The 13,820-nt window shown below is 38.6% G+C and overlaps 2 protein-coding genes across 2 annotated transcripts; one reads left to right on the forward strand and one right to left on the reverse strand.

The window, feature by feature from the left end:
• The first annotated feature begins 584 nt into the window (after positions 1-584).
• Positions 585-2,513, forward strand: LOC101312535 (cell division cycle protein 48 homolog). Its single transcript, XM_004298066.1, has one exon. It carries the CDS (start codon positions 585-587, stop codon positions 2,511-2,513), a length of 1,929 nt encoding a protein of 642 aa, XP_004298114.1.
• Positions 2,514-2,816: 303 nt separating this feature from the next.
• Positions 2,817-9,801, reverse strand: LOC101302447 (sucrose nonfermenting 4-like protein-like). Its single transcript, XM_004296771.1, has 14 exons — positions 9,554-9,801; positions 9,198-9,408; positions 9,008-9,098; positions 7,752-7,934; positions 7,196-7,327; positions 7,020-7,079; positions 6,399-6,488; positions 5,540-5,674; positions 4,736-4,880; positions 4,471-4,644; positions 4,210-4,273; positions 4,029-4,098; positions 3,647-3,761; positions 2,817-3,376 (listed from the first exon to the last, which is right to left on the reverse strand). The coding sequence occupies exons 2-14, from the start codon at positions 9,320-9,322 to the stop codon at positions 3,285-3,287; spliced, it is 1,476 nt and encodes a 491-aa protein (XP_004296819.1). The 5' UTR covers positions 9,323-9,408; positions 9,554-9,801; the 3' UTR covers positions 2,817-3,284.
• Positions 9,802-13,820: the final 4,019 nt, after the last annotated feature.

Genomic DNA, 13,820 nt, shown 5'->3' on the forward strand with positions numbered 1-13,820 from the left:
CGACAAAAAAAAAAAACGGGTTTAAAAGATGAGATGGGTCGGGTCAAGAGGATCCGCGCCTTTAAAAACTGGTCTTGGGTTCATGCTTGTGCTGGGTTAGTGTATTGGGCCTCGACAAGGTTCTCAGCCCAAGTGTGTTCATCAATGTTCATAGCAAAAGAAAATTTCCAGAAAATTTTTCATCGATCATGAATAGCGTGTGATGATTATATGAATGACAAAATTGTCTTTAGTTCAGAAAAAAAAAATTCCTATTTTACCCAAAAGCTAAGGTTGTTCCTTTTATTCTTATAGTTTATTTTCTATCTAAGGTGTCATTTTCATAAATTCATTTTTCCAAGTATTTTTAGTTTCCTAAAATGAAAAGGAGAAATACAGATAAAAAGGAATGCATATCCTTATCAGAGAAGGAATAGTAACCAAAACCATACCGTCTTTCCTATCAAGACACGGACTCTCATACTCGCTTATAAATTCTCCCAAATCATTAACGCAGAATGTTTCAATTACTACTTTCCTTCTTCAAAACCATCCTCTGATTCTTTATCTCTCTCATAGCTCTCCATTCTGCTCTTCCATTTGAAATGTACAACCAATTCGCCGATCAATCCTCCATGTCCAACAAGGGCACAAAGAGAGAGTTCAGCAATGTCCAGGACTCCGAAGATGGCGAGGAAACCTTGGTCAATGCAATGAAAAGAATCAAGCTCTCATCAGATAATGGGGACTCATCTCAAGAACCAAAGATCATGGAGACGAAGAAGGATGTTGGGTACGAAGACGTAGGTGGTATGAGGATACAGATGACTCAGATTCGTGAGTTAGTGGAGCTTCCATTGAAGCAGCCTAAGTTGTTTAAAACCATTGGAGTGAAGCCTTCAAAGGGCATTCTTCTCTATGGTCCTCCCGGCTCGGGCAAGACTCTCATTGCCCGAGCCATTGCGAGCGAGACGGGGGCTTTGTTTTTGTGCGTCAATGGGCCGGAGATCATGTCGAAAATGGCTGGGGAGAGTGAGAGTAATCTAAGGAAGGTTTTCGAGGAGGCGGAGAAGAATGCACCATCCATTGTGTTTATAGATGAGATTGACTCGATTGCTCCTAAGAGAGAGAAGACTAATGGGGAAGTTGAGAGGAGGATTGTGTCACAACTCTTGACACTCATGGATGGAATGAAGTCGAAAGGAAGGGTGGTTGTTATTGGGGCAACTAATCGGCCTAATAGTATTGACCCGGCTCTTAGGCGAGGTGGAAGATTTGATAGGGAGATAGATATTGGTGTTCCGGATGAAGCCGGGCGGCTTGAGGTGCTTCGAATCCATACCAAGAACATGAAGCTTGGGGAGGATGTGGAGTTGGAGAAGATAGCTAAGGAGACACATGGGTATGTTGGTGCAGATTTAGCTGCATTGTGCACTGAGGCTGCGCTTCAATGCATTAGAGAGAATATGGATGAAATTGACTGGGAAGATCAGGAGACATTAGATGCTGAGATGCTTGGCTCAATGAAAGTTGGAAATGAGCACTTTCGGATTGCCTTGCGAGCAAGCAGCCCGTCTGCTCTTCGCGAAACAGCTGTTGAAGTGCCGAATATGACTTGGGATGCTATCGGGGGTCTCGAGAATGTGAAGAGGGAGCTTCAGGAGACTGTTCAGTATCCTGTAGAGCATCCGGAGAAGTTTGAGATATATGGGATGTCACCCTCAAAGGGGGTTCTTTTCTATGGCCCTCCTGGATGTGGGAAGACTCTTTTGGCCAAGGCTGTTGCTAATGAGTGTCAGGCAAACTTTATTAGTATCAAGGGGGAATTGCTTACAAGTGGGTTTGGAGAGAGTGAGGCGAATGTGAAGGAAATCTTCGACAAGGCTAGAGGGTCTGCTCCCTGTGTCCTCTTCTTTGATGAACTAGATTCCATTGCTACTCAGAGAAGTAGTAATGCTGTAGGTGGTGGTGGTGCTGCTGATAGGGTTTTAAACCAACTGCTAACAGAAATGGATGGATTGTCTGCCAAGAAAACTGTCTTTGTTATTGCAGCCACCAACAGACCTGACATTATAGACCCTGCACTTCTCCGTCCAGGACGTCTAGATCAATTGATTTACATCCCTCTCCCTGATGAGGAATCCCGCTATGAAATATTCAAGGCCTGCTTGAGGAAGTCTCCAGTTTCCGAAGATGTGAACATCAGAGCTCTTGCAAAGGGGACTCGAGGATTTAGTGGTGCTGATATCACAGAAATATGCCAGCGTGCCTGCAAATATGCCATCAGAGAGAACATTGAGAATGATATCAAAAGGGAGATGGGCAGAAGTAAGAGTTGTGAATATATGCAGGAGGATGAAATGGCAGAGATCAGGGCAGCTCACTTCGTAGAGTCGATGAAGTATGCTCGTCGAAGTGTTAGTGATTCCGACATCCGAAAATATAAAGCATATGCACAGACATTGCAGCAGTCTCGAGGGTTTGGAATAGACCAGTTTAATTTTACAGGAAGGGGTTCCCGTGCTGCTGTCTGACCCAAGAAGGTCCAAGAATGACGAACCAAAATATATAAAAGCAGCCTCTTTATGAAGCTGGAAATATGTACATACAAAACATTGTATACTTCGCAGCCTTTCTTTACTTTCAAGTTCAAATTTCCACTGCAGTTTCAAACTTTTAATTCCATACATGTAACTTAAGTCGAAAAAAAAACAGATAAGTATCAATATTTGAAATCGCCATTGTATGTTATCCTTCTGAATATCGCGTCATACTAGATTGACAATCACACAAAAAATTAACATTTATCAAGAAAAAATTAACATTGCGCAAGATATACAACATAATATGGTTCTTTATTGAATTCTCAGTGTGTCTGCTATTTACAATGTTTAAAGATCAAACAACAAGAATAAAGATGAACCAAAACGCCAATTACATGTCAACAAGCATAGCACATAATAACTTCAGTTGTTCAGCAATCCTCCTACACTCGATCATCGTTCCTACTTTAACAGAAACTAATACAGAAACCCTGCTATTCAGTACCATCGCATCTACATCAGCAGCATAATACATAATCAATGATGGAGGGAAGATCAACAATTTGGAGGAAATAAAATCCTTCAATTTATAGGCCTCTCCTATTGCCTAAAATCCTAAAACATCAGGCGAACTGAGGAGGCCAATCCAATACTTGATTCTCTAATCAATAGTTGGTTGTGGACCGTGTGCTTATAAAGCCCGTCTGCAATTGAGAACCGCACTGAACAAACACATTCCAACTTTATCATCCATTGCTTCTGCTATCCAAGCAAGAACTTGAAAACGTCACTTAGAGAAACAATCCCTTCAACTCGCTTACTGCCAGCTTCAACAATGACAAGTCGCCTGACACCTGAAATCCATGTTTTAAGCTACATCAAGTGCCAAAGGAAGCCAAACATTGATCAAACCAGAGAATCTGATTACTGATTGCACTGCTATTTCAATAATTGTATTTTCTGCCCAGATCAGCTGGGCTCTACACAGCTCATAAATCATATAGTGCTCTACTATAATGTATGATCAGACTACACACTCCAACAGCTCAGTGCATTAAAAATTTTAGTTAAAAGAAGAGCAGAGGTTATTCTAGTTTCTTATGAAGTGAAAGTAATGAATTCACCTGGATTGGCTAATCTCTCCATCACTTTATGAAGTGAATCAGAGCGTAAACACATCTGACATCTCTGACTTCTCTGCTCAAAAGGAGAGTACGAGTCTTGTCCCAACTGCAACGCCTGGAAATACAAAGAAAGGAGTAAGACAATAGCCTGAAGCTTCTTTCACATCGATACACCTTAACATTGAAAGTTTGAAACCAAAACCATCACAAATTTCAGAAATTACCACAACATAAACCCAAAATATAACTGATTAGAAACCTGCATGTGGTTATTCTAAAAAGGTACACTCCACAAGACGTTCAACATGCACACAGGAATGTGTAAGTAAATCATTACAGAAAACAACAATATTTCAAGAGGAGGAGAAATTAGAGCAGTCACCTGCTGAATGGTCATTTCATTGAGATTAATATGTGCGTATGCTCTATCTTTAGCTAGAGCTGTAATGTCACTGTAAAGAAATGCAAATAAAAAAGAACGCATCACTCACAGTCGCTACAATTCAATATCTGATGAATAACTTGCACGAAATTAAAGGCAAATAAATAGGATTACCACTAACCTCCGACAATATATATCCAGCAAAGAGTCATTATCATCCACCACAGGTATTGAACTTACTTGAGCTGCGAAACAAAGGCGCAAAAGCATGACTAAACATGAAGGAGATAACAGTCTAAATACCCATTGCTCAACTTCCCACAATAGAAGACCAGATTCATGACAATGAAATGGATGGATAGAATATAACAAACATGATTGATTTGCATTTTTTTCCAACAAGAATAGACCACACTGCACCAGATCAGAATACATGGCTAACCTTGAACTAACAAGTTTAAAGCTGCACTAAGTGACGCACTTGGCCTCAACATTGCTAATGGCCGACGATTTGACTCTCCGATTTCTGGAACCCAAGTACCCACAGGAAGTGCACATATTGGTGCTTGGAGAATGGGCAACGAGCTAGAACAATGCCTAAAATATCTGCAAATACCTGAAACATAAGTTCCATTAGCACCAAGTAAGATCAGAACCTATTGCGTTGCATCTTCAAATATTACATGATACACTTCCGAATAACTTACATTTTAAAATACCAGACAGTGAAGCAAGGTGTAATAGCTGTGGAAATGAACCATCCTCCGAAGATGAATGGATGATCGGAATCGTAGCCACCTCATTTTGTAAAAATTTCAAAGCAAGATCTTTTAAATTATCATATGGCCCGGCCTGCAAAATCAATTAACAGCGTGGTCAAGGAACCAAGAAAAGAAAAGGCGAATTGAAAATTCAAAACCAGAAAGAGAAAACAAAGTATCAAATCTATCAACAGAAACATAATTGTTCTTTAACCAAAAAAGAAACAAAATTTGAAAGCAATATTCAGCGGAATGCCCATAAGGTTATCAGTTTAAGTTATCTCAGTAATGACTTAAACTGAGATTTGTGCTGCTAATGACTAAGGTCAAAAGGGGCTCAGTTTAACACAACCACTGCAACTTCAGTAGAGTCTTCTACAACAGCCCATAAATGTGGGCTGCTTCTGCCTCCAGGAGTGAAAACAAATGTTTTTTTCTGCATCTAGTCAGAAGATATCATTTCATTTGATTATTTATACTCACCAGCCCACAAAAGAAATATAAACATACAACTTAGATAATGCCTACATCAATTTCATTGCATTTAATACCGAGAACAGAACATCATAATCATAACTTTGAGAATATCAAATAAAGACATACTCGCACACACACATACTTCCACTAATTTTTTTTTATAATGATTATGTGAAAGCCTAGAATGGACGTTATTACTACGAGAATGCCGATGTCAACATGCACGCATTGCAAGGAGCCAGCAATTCAAAAGATGCCAAGTAAAAAACTCACATGGACGAGACGTCGTGGCAATGCTCTTCCATGACCATCAATTTGTCCATTCAGATATGCTTTTCCTTCTTTCCAAGCAGCTATAGTATGTGTTTCAAGCTCTTCCTCAGTCAGATTAGACCCATGATTCCCAAGCTGAAAATATATATGGTAAGTTAGCTATATAAAAACTACCAAGGCATCTCACAGATGTCAATGTAATGATGTTTGCACATACCTTCTGAGCAAATGAACCTATCTTATTTAAGACTACCCTACACTCCCCTAGCTGATGTTTCGACCCCATCAATAACCCTCAGGCCTTACAATTACAATGAGGAATATGTGGGGCTGGCGCAAAGGATTTTAAGCCATATAATGGTTTGTTACTTAGGAAACAACAAACTGACGAATTTGAGATGCTGGTTGAAGTGCAGATTATAACCTGCTTACCAACCCAACAAAATCAAAAGCAAATTGTGGTGATTTATGCCCGCTTTATTAGAGATTTCATAATCCTATAGTTCTATTTTCAGGCGCACAAGAATGGTCTGTTGCCGGGTACAGAAGAGTTGAGACCTTCAGGGAACAGGGCCCAAAATAAATACAACATATGTCATCGTCTTAGAACTGAACAACCAATTGAAGTCAACAGTGATTAATAAAAAAAATATCCAGCAATAGCCAATTCAGTCTTCAAGAATATATATTGAAGAAGATTAAAGCTTGATGTCGTGCAAAATCTCTCACAAGGCTACACTGCCCAACCACAGCTATTGGAGACTACAACTAACATGTTTGCATCACAAGAACTGAACTTTTATCCAAAAATCTAAAATAACAGCTCAATGGAGAAGATCAAAATACCAGATGTCCTTACCTCTCTCAATATTAATATAAAATCCGACGCACTAAGAACTCCAACAAATTGTCCCTTGCAGAAGTCCCAAAGTGGCGCCATAGGGATCCCCTAAAGAAGGAAAAAATTAACTTAATTCAGAAATATACATATGCAAGCTCATTATCCGCATAAAGTATGGGCCAAGAAGTAATAAAAGCAACGTACCAAACAACTATAATAAGTTAGGTCAACTGCACAGTTGCTACATGGCTTTGTAAAAGATGATGATAAAACATTACATATAAGAACAATATTAATAATTATATTAAGGATGGAATCATCTGACTCAATCTAATCTGTCTTTAGATCAATAAAAGGTGTTTTGTTTTCAAGATAAATTATAGCCGGTGGGCATCAACTTTATATGAGGAAAACCAGCTCTTCCACCATTGCCCAAGGTTCAATAATCAATAAGACAAGCGCAATAGAATGCATTTATAGTCAATTCCAAGAATAGAAGACTTTGAAGCATGGTTCAATAAAAATTGAGAAACAGCTTTTATTTGTATGAATAGAATGCATTTATAGTCAATTCCAAGAATAGAAGACTTTGAAGCATGGTTCAATAAAAATTGAGAAACAGCTTTTATTTGTATGTACCTGCTCATGCAATATGTGAAATGCTTGCTTCACAGGTAAATCAACGTCCAAGGCAACAACCTGTAAAGTTAATAATCAATTAAAAAAACCACACGATCTAAGCCATAGTGAATTGACTTTATATACATAACCAAATGCAGGACGAAGAAAGAGGGGCAATGACAAGGCATCCAAACCTTGCCCGACTCCGGAAGTAGTTCGTAAGTGGTGTGAGTGGACAAGAAGACAGAAATCCGATGATGCGAGCCCTGCACATCAGCCTCTGACATCCTTGGTACAACATCTGATGTACCATCTGTAATCTGGACCTGCATTATGTACACCATGGTTCACTATATAACTAATAGGAGATACAAGAGATAAAACTAATGACTGCAGCTTTTAGGAACTTAAATTGAGCACCAAAATGCACACTAAGAAACCATCAGAATACAAGATGTGACCTATGCTAAGATACAAAAAACACAAAAACAAAGAACATTAGGGAGAAAGGGGTGACTCGAACCTTGCCGAGTAGCCCCATAGGGTTCCACAAGGTTCAATAGTGTTCAAAGGTTAGCTATGCATAAACTGCATGAGCATCCCAGTTCTTCAAATTAAAACTGAATACGATGCTAGAGTGCTACAGCACCTTATGTACATGGAAATTAATAAGGAAAAACAGGATAATATACAGAACACTATGTTTCCCTGAAACAAGATCTCAAATGACAAGGAATGGCAAGATCTTACCAAACGCTTAAAGGCCTCAGTGTCCTCTTCCATGTGAGATCCAGGACTCGTCTCTGGAGGTACATTTGGTTGAAAGAAATTAGGGTCTGTAGCCAAGACCATGGTGTTCACTAACCCGTATTCACCATTTGCGTAGGGTTGGTGCTCATCGTGTCGCCATTCCCCATCAACAAAGAATTTGTACTGTAGTAAGGAACACAAGCAGGTAAGGCTATTGGGAGTGTAAGTCTTATCAATGTTAATGGAGAACCATTAAGGGCAGTATAAGTAAGGTTAAGTAAATATTCACTCATTCGAGCACTTCAACCCATAATGATCCAGTGTTGATCCACTTTATGTGAAAATGTCTTTTGAAAAAAGTAACAATAATAATCAAAATTATTGCATACTACAATACGCCATATGCTTAATCTAGTCCACTGTACAACCGTACCATATTTCCCAAATTCATATCAGTATCACCAATACTGTAAAATTTATTAAAGTGCACTTGATATATTTGTGCTAATGAGCTTAACTACGAACCCAAAATTACATTCTAGAAGTCCTCGTAGTGCCTAGTTATAGCTCCACAGGAAATGATGAAAACCATAAACATTCCCAGTATACATGAGCAGCTTAAGAAGAAATATGGCAAGTGAAATGCAAAATATGTAATCCGCCTCCAAATACAACTATTGTTTCTGACATAATTTGTGAAATCACTGAAATGCGATATCAGGATGAAAGGGTCCTAAAATTGACTAGATTATTGTATACCCAGTACTTAATTCATCTCCTAAGACTAGGAACACTAAGTGCTTAAAATCAGCTGTGGTTAGACAAAACAAAAGATGCAAGTTCCAAACTGGCATTCAAACCAGAGCTACAACTTTAATCTACCACAATATAGCGAAATTCAAAATTAGCAACTAGGTAACCCTTCATATTTTTGCTTGCCAATACCACAGTTTGATTGAAGAACAAAATCCCAATGTAATGTTGCAAATAGCTAAATGATCCTTTGCTGGAATTACAACATTGACTTGCCTCCTAACAATTATATTCAACACCATAATAATATTTGATTATCAACAAACCAGCAACCAACTTTATCAATTTGGTTCCTATCAAATGTCAGGACAGAAATGATTGAATTACAATGCTGGGTGAATAAATTCACCATGCTTAGAGTACGCCCAGTGAACCAAAGGTAAATGAATGCTCATAACCAATGGTGCCTAAAAGTGTGAAAGCACACTACTTCACAAACTCACCTGGTGAATACCAGGCGTGACGCTATAAATGGCCTGAAACACAGTCGGGCAGCCCTCAACCGGCGTCATAGGAACAAGCTCGGACCACCTGCTGTCAAAAAGAAAAAACATCCCATTAATCAACACTATCCCATTCTGACTCCAAACACACAAGTAATACATTCGAGAAACCAAAAACGCAGAAGCTCACCGAGCAAATGAACCACTGAGAAACACACTTCTGCCACCATAAGGCCACACAAACCGCATTGGGATCAACACTGTGCTCTGAGCTCCACCTATATCTCGTGCCGCATCCATGTTGGTAGCAAACATTTGCCCCCAAAAATAAATACTTCACAAACAATCAACCCTCCAAGCAATACTAACTCACTTATGGCATGCAGGCTCAAATTTCTCCACTGTAAAAAGCAAAACCAAATCACACTTCAAAATCATACAGAGTGACCCAGAATCACACCACAACAACAAATTCAAAGCTAATTTCAGCAACAGAAACACGAATAACAGCAAAAATTTTGGGAACTTACGGGGGATTTTACTTACAGAGCTGAATTGAAGCGGAAAAACCCAAGCTTTATGAAGAATTGGGGGCAGAATCGGACCAATCAGAGCAGCGAATTCGAGAAACTGGCGAATTGGGGAAGAGAGGAAACCCTAGAGGGAGGTGGAATTAGGATTATATTGAGAGATTTCGGTGAGAAAACCGAGACGGGTCGCGACACGATCGAATCTAATTTTTTCGAACCCTAAAAGCCAGAAAAGTCTGAAAGAGGGGAACGTCTGCTGTGTACGCAGTACTCGGCTGTCTTTGGACGGTGAAATTACAAATTGTTATTTTTGATAAGAAGCACGCGCGCTTGGCGCGTCTCGCGTGGACACAGAGAGCGTAGGGGGTTTTTTTTTTTTTTTTCGTCGTGTGTGGGCTTTAAGTGTTTCAGTTTTGTTTCTTATTTCTGTACAAGTCAAATTCCAGAACTGAGTGTTGCGCTCTGGATAATCTCTCTCAGCAACCTGCGCGGCGAGCCAGTTTTGTTTCTTTGATCCTTCTTTGCGCGGCGACTTGTTTACACAGATCTGTAAAATCTGGAGAAGTCGTCTGGAATAAACCGACACCAATTTGCACCCGTGGACGGCATCGAAACCGACGTCAAGCCGAGAAAAGAGAAAAGAGACAACCCGGTTGAAACCCAGGAACACAACTGCATATGGTGAATTGAAGTTTGGATCGGAGATCCGTCTTTTGCAACCTATATCACTGGACTTCTGGTACGACTCTTAGATATCTGTTGTTGATGGGTTTGAGTTAGTTGTGATTGATTCTGGTATTGCTTTTACGAGTCTTGAATATCTGGATTGATTGATGTCATTCATTCAATTTTGGGAGGTCGATGTGGGTTGTTGGATTTGTTCAATTTGGAATAGGAATTGTGGATTGTTTTTTTTGTTGTTGATGGGTTTGAGTTTGTGGTGATTGATTGTGTGTAATTTTACTTTATAAATATACGATTGAATTTAGGGACTCAAGTTGTTCAAGATGAGAGATGAAAGTTTTTATTTCTCATGGGGTAGTAAGTAGTAACAAATGTCCTGCATAATGCAACTCTGGATAGTCTATATCCTACCAGGGATGACAAGTAGTTGTAATTAGATTCTGGAATCGAAGCAATACCTGGTTGAAATGGTAGGATATTCTTTCAACTGAAATATTGAAATCTTTGTAAGTTGACAGTGTGCTCATCATTCAAATAGTCTTCTAATCCATTTCTTTGAACTGAAAAAGTATGATATATAATTGGAGAGATAGGCAGGTAGGAGATCAAACAAAGTTCATTAGGTCATGCTTATGCCTGATTAGGATTAGAGAGGGTATTAGAGTTTGAGGTTCAGGGAATTCTGAAGTGAGAGAAAGGGAAATGTACAGGGGTTCTGTCGATAGTGAAAGAAAGGGAAATGTATCTTGTCACTTGTGTGATATGAGGCAAATTTGATCTCAAATCATGAAGACAGATACAAAAGCAAATCACCCTAGCACAGTTGGACAAGGATGGGTTTTTTTTTTTAGTAGCTGGATGATAGTGCTTTTTGGAGAAGCAACTGCTTTCTCCATCCCTTTTGTGTAAACCTAGCTAAAAAGCAGAAATGCATTTGCAATTGTACAAGGGATAGGAAGGAAAATGCTTTTCAAAAATTGGTCATACCTTAGATCACAGTTGTTTGGCATCTCTTCCCTGATGACACATTTTATATAGCTAGCCTGATTCAAGATGCTTCTAGCTGCTGCAACATTAATAGTAACCAATTCTTTGAACAACTTTCATGTAAAGCCCCCATTTTGTTACCTTTCTTGAAAAGAATTCGGAGGTTCAATGTCCTAATATTTTGTAGTAATGATGTCATGCTTTTTGATCATAAATTATGAGACAATCATAAGCCACAAGTACTTCATTTTTGCAGAGCTATCAAACTATTGATACGATCTGCAAATTGGAGGACGGAGGCAAGAGAGCTTGGAATCATTGCCAAACGAAGAAACATTTACATAACTGTTGTTGGTTTTTGCCATTACTGGAAATTTGGGATGAAACTTTTGCTTAAGTATATAAAGTCTTCTGTTCACCATTTTCAAGTTCAAAAGGTGGAATCAAGTCTATCTCATTGTCATCTTTCTCCATTAATTTATAATCTTTGATCACATAGATGTGACTTTCATGTCAAAACTGGAAATATTGGTTTAGTGCTTTTCTACTGCCATGCATGGTTTAATGCATATGGTGGCATTGTACGCTCTCCTCATATAACAGGCTTTATAGTGTCTAAAATTCTTTTTCACCTTAAATCATGACTCTTGCTGACAGGAGCGGATCTAGGAATCACAACCGGGTGGGACTTGGATTTTAGTAGGAAAAAAATTTTGACGGTGCTAGATCAATTTATAGATTGAAAAGAAAGATAAAACCTATTTTTTCTGTGAAATAGGGTGTGACCGGAATAATGAAATACAACTAGGGTTGAAAAATCATAAACTTCCGGTAACGTTTAGTTCCTAGTAAAATCGATCAACCGTAATTATGCTTAACCACTTCTAAGGGGAGTTTAACCACCGGAGGGTCAATTTAACAATATTTTTTCATGGGTTCATAAATCTCATATATACGAGCTCTAGGTTTTAAAACGGGAAAAATTAGGGTTTCGCACAATGCCGGTTAACTGCGTTTCGTGTAAAAAATGAGGTCGAAATAAAGTTGACTGACTCGATGGGGCGCATAACGAATCTGAAACGGAGTGGATTTTTTTTGTAGACGTATTTAATTTCCATGACCACATCAGACAGTGAAATTTTGTTTTCACATATTTATGACATCGGATCGCCACGTGCTTACTGAAGATGTATAACTTGTTTAGTTGTTATATACAATTGTACATCATTTTAAACCAACTATACATAGGAAGCAAAATTTTCGAAAATCCTATGAAATACGATGTGACCGGAACAGTGAAATGCGGCTAGGGTTGAAAAATCACAAACTTCCGGGTACGTTTAGTTCTTGGTAAAATCGGTCAACCGTAATTATGCTTAGCCACTCCTAAGGGGAGCTTAACCACCAGAGGGTCAATTTTAATAATATTTTTTCATGGGTTCATAAATCTCGTTTATATGAGCTCTAGATTTGAAAACGGGAAAAATTAGGGTTTCGTATGATGCCGATCAACCGCGTTTCTTATAAAAAATGAGGTTGAAATAAGGTTGATTGACTCGATAGGGGCATAACGAATCCGAAACGGGGTGGATTTTTTTCCGTGGACATATTTAATTTCCATGACCACATCGGACGGTGAAATTTTGTTTTCACATATTTATTACCTCGGATCACCACGTGTTTATTGAAGATATATAACTTGTATAGTAAGTTCTATACAAAACATCATTGTGAACCAACTATACATAAGAAGCCAAATTTTCGAAAATCCTATGAAATACGGTGTGACCGGAACAGTGAAATACGAATAGATCTGAAAAATCTTAAATTTCCGGTAAGGATTGGGCCCCGATAAAAGCGGTCAATCCTAATTAGGCTTAAGCGCTCCTAAAAGGAGCCCTATCACCGGAGGGTCAATTTATCAAAAAAATTTCATGGGTTCCAAAATCTCATACATACGAGCTTTAGGTTTGAAAATTGGGAAAAATAGGGATTTGCACAATGTCGGTCAACTGCGCTTCGTGTAAAAACTGCGGTTGAATTAGGTTGACCGATTCGATGGGGAACATAACGAATTCGAAACGTGATCGATTTTTTTTTCAGTAACCAATTTAATTATGATGATTACATCGGATGGTGGGATTTTAATTTTCATATATTTATGACCTCGGATAGCCACGTGTCTACTAAAGCAGTATAACTTGTTTAGTTGGTTATATACAAACGTACCTCATTGTGAACCAACTATATATAGGAAGCCAAATTTTTAAAAATCTTGTGAATAGGATGTGATCAGAATAGTAAAATACGAATAGGGTTGAAAAATTCTCATTTCAATTGAATTCAACATTGTTTAGTTGGTTATATACAAACGTACCTCATTGTGAACCAACTATATATAGGAAGCCAAATTTTCAAAAATCTTGTGAAATAGGATGTGATCAGAATAGTAAAATACGAATAGGGTTGAAAAATTCTCATTTCAATTGAATTCAACATTTCAATTCCCAATGGTAAACCCAATCATTTCACTTGATTCCCATCACCCACCACTTGGGATTTCCCTCTAATCATTCCGTCCAAGGTTTGAAAAATTGGTATCCATTGTTCCA

This window comes from Fragaria vesca, linkage group LG4, assembly GCF_000184155.1.
Source record: "Fragaria vesca subsp. vesca linkage group LG4, FraVesHawaii_1.0, whole genome shotgun sequence".
NCBI classification, from domain to species: Eukaryota; Viridiplantae; Streptophyta; class Magnoliopsida; order Rosales; family Rosaceae; genus Fragaria; species Fragaria vesca.

Bases quoted from the DNA above. Each gene is read 5' to 3' on its own strand.
- LOC101312535 (XM_004298066.1), top strand. From the start codon at position 585: ATGTACAACCAATTCGCCGATCAATCCTCCATGTCCAACAAGGGCACA.
- LOC101302447 (XM_004296771.1), bottom strand. From the start codon at position 9,322: ATGTTTGCTACCAACATGGATGCGGCACGAGATATAGGTGGAGCTCAG. The intron at 7,935-9,007 runs GTGAGTTTGTGA...TCCTTACTACAG, and splicing joins TCACGCCTGGTATTCACCAG to TACAAATTCTTTGTTGATGG. The intron at 3,377-3,646 runs GTGAATTCATTA...CATGGATTTCAG, and splicing joins GGAGAGATTAGCCAATCCAG to GTGTCAGGCGACTTGTCATT.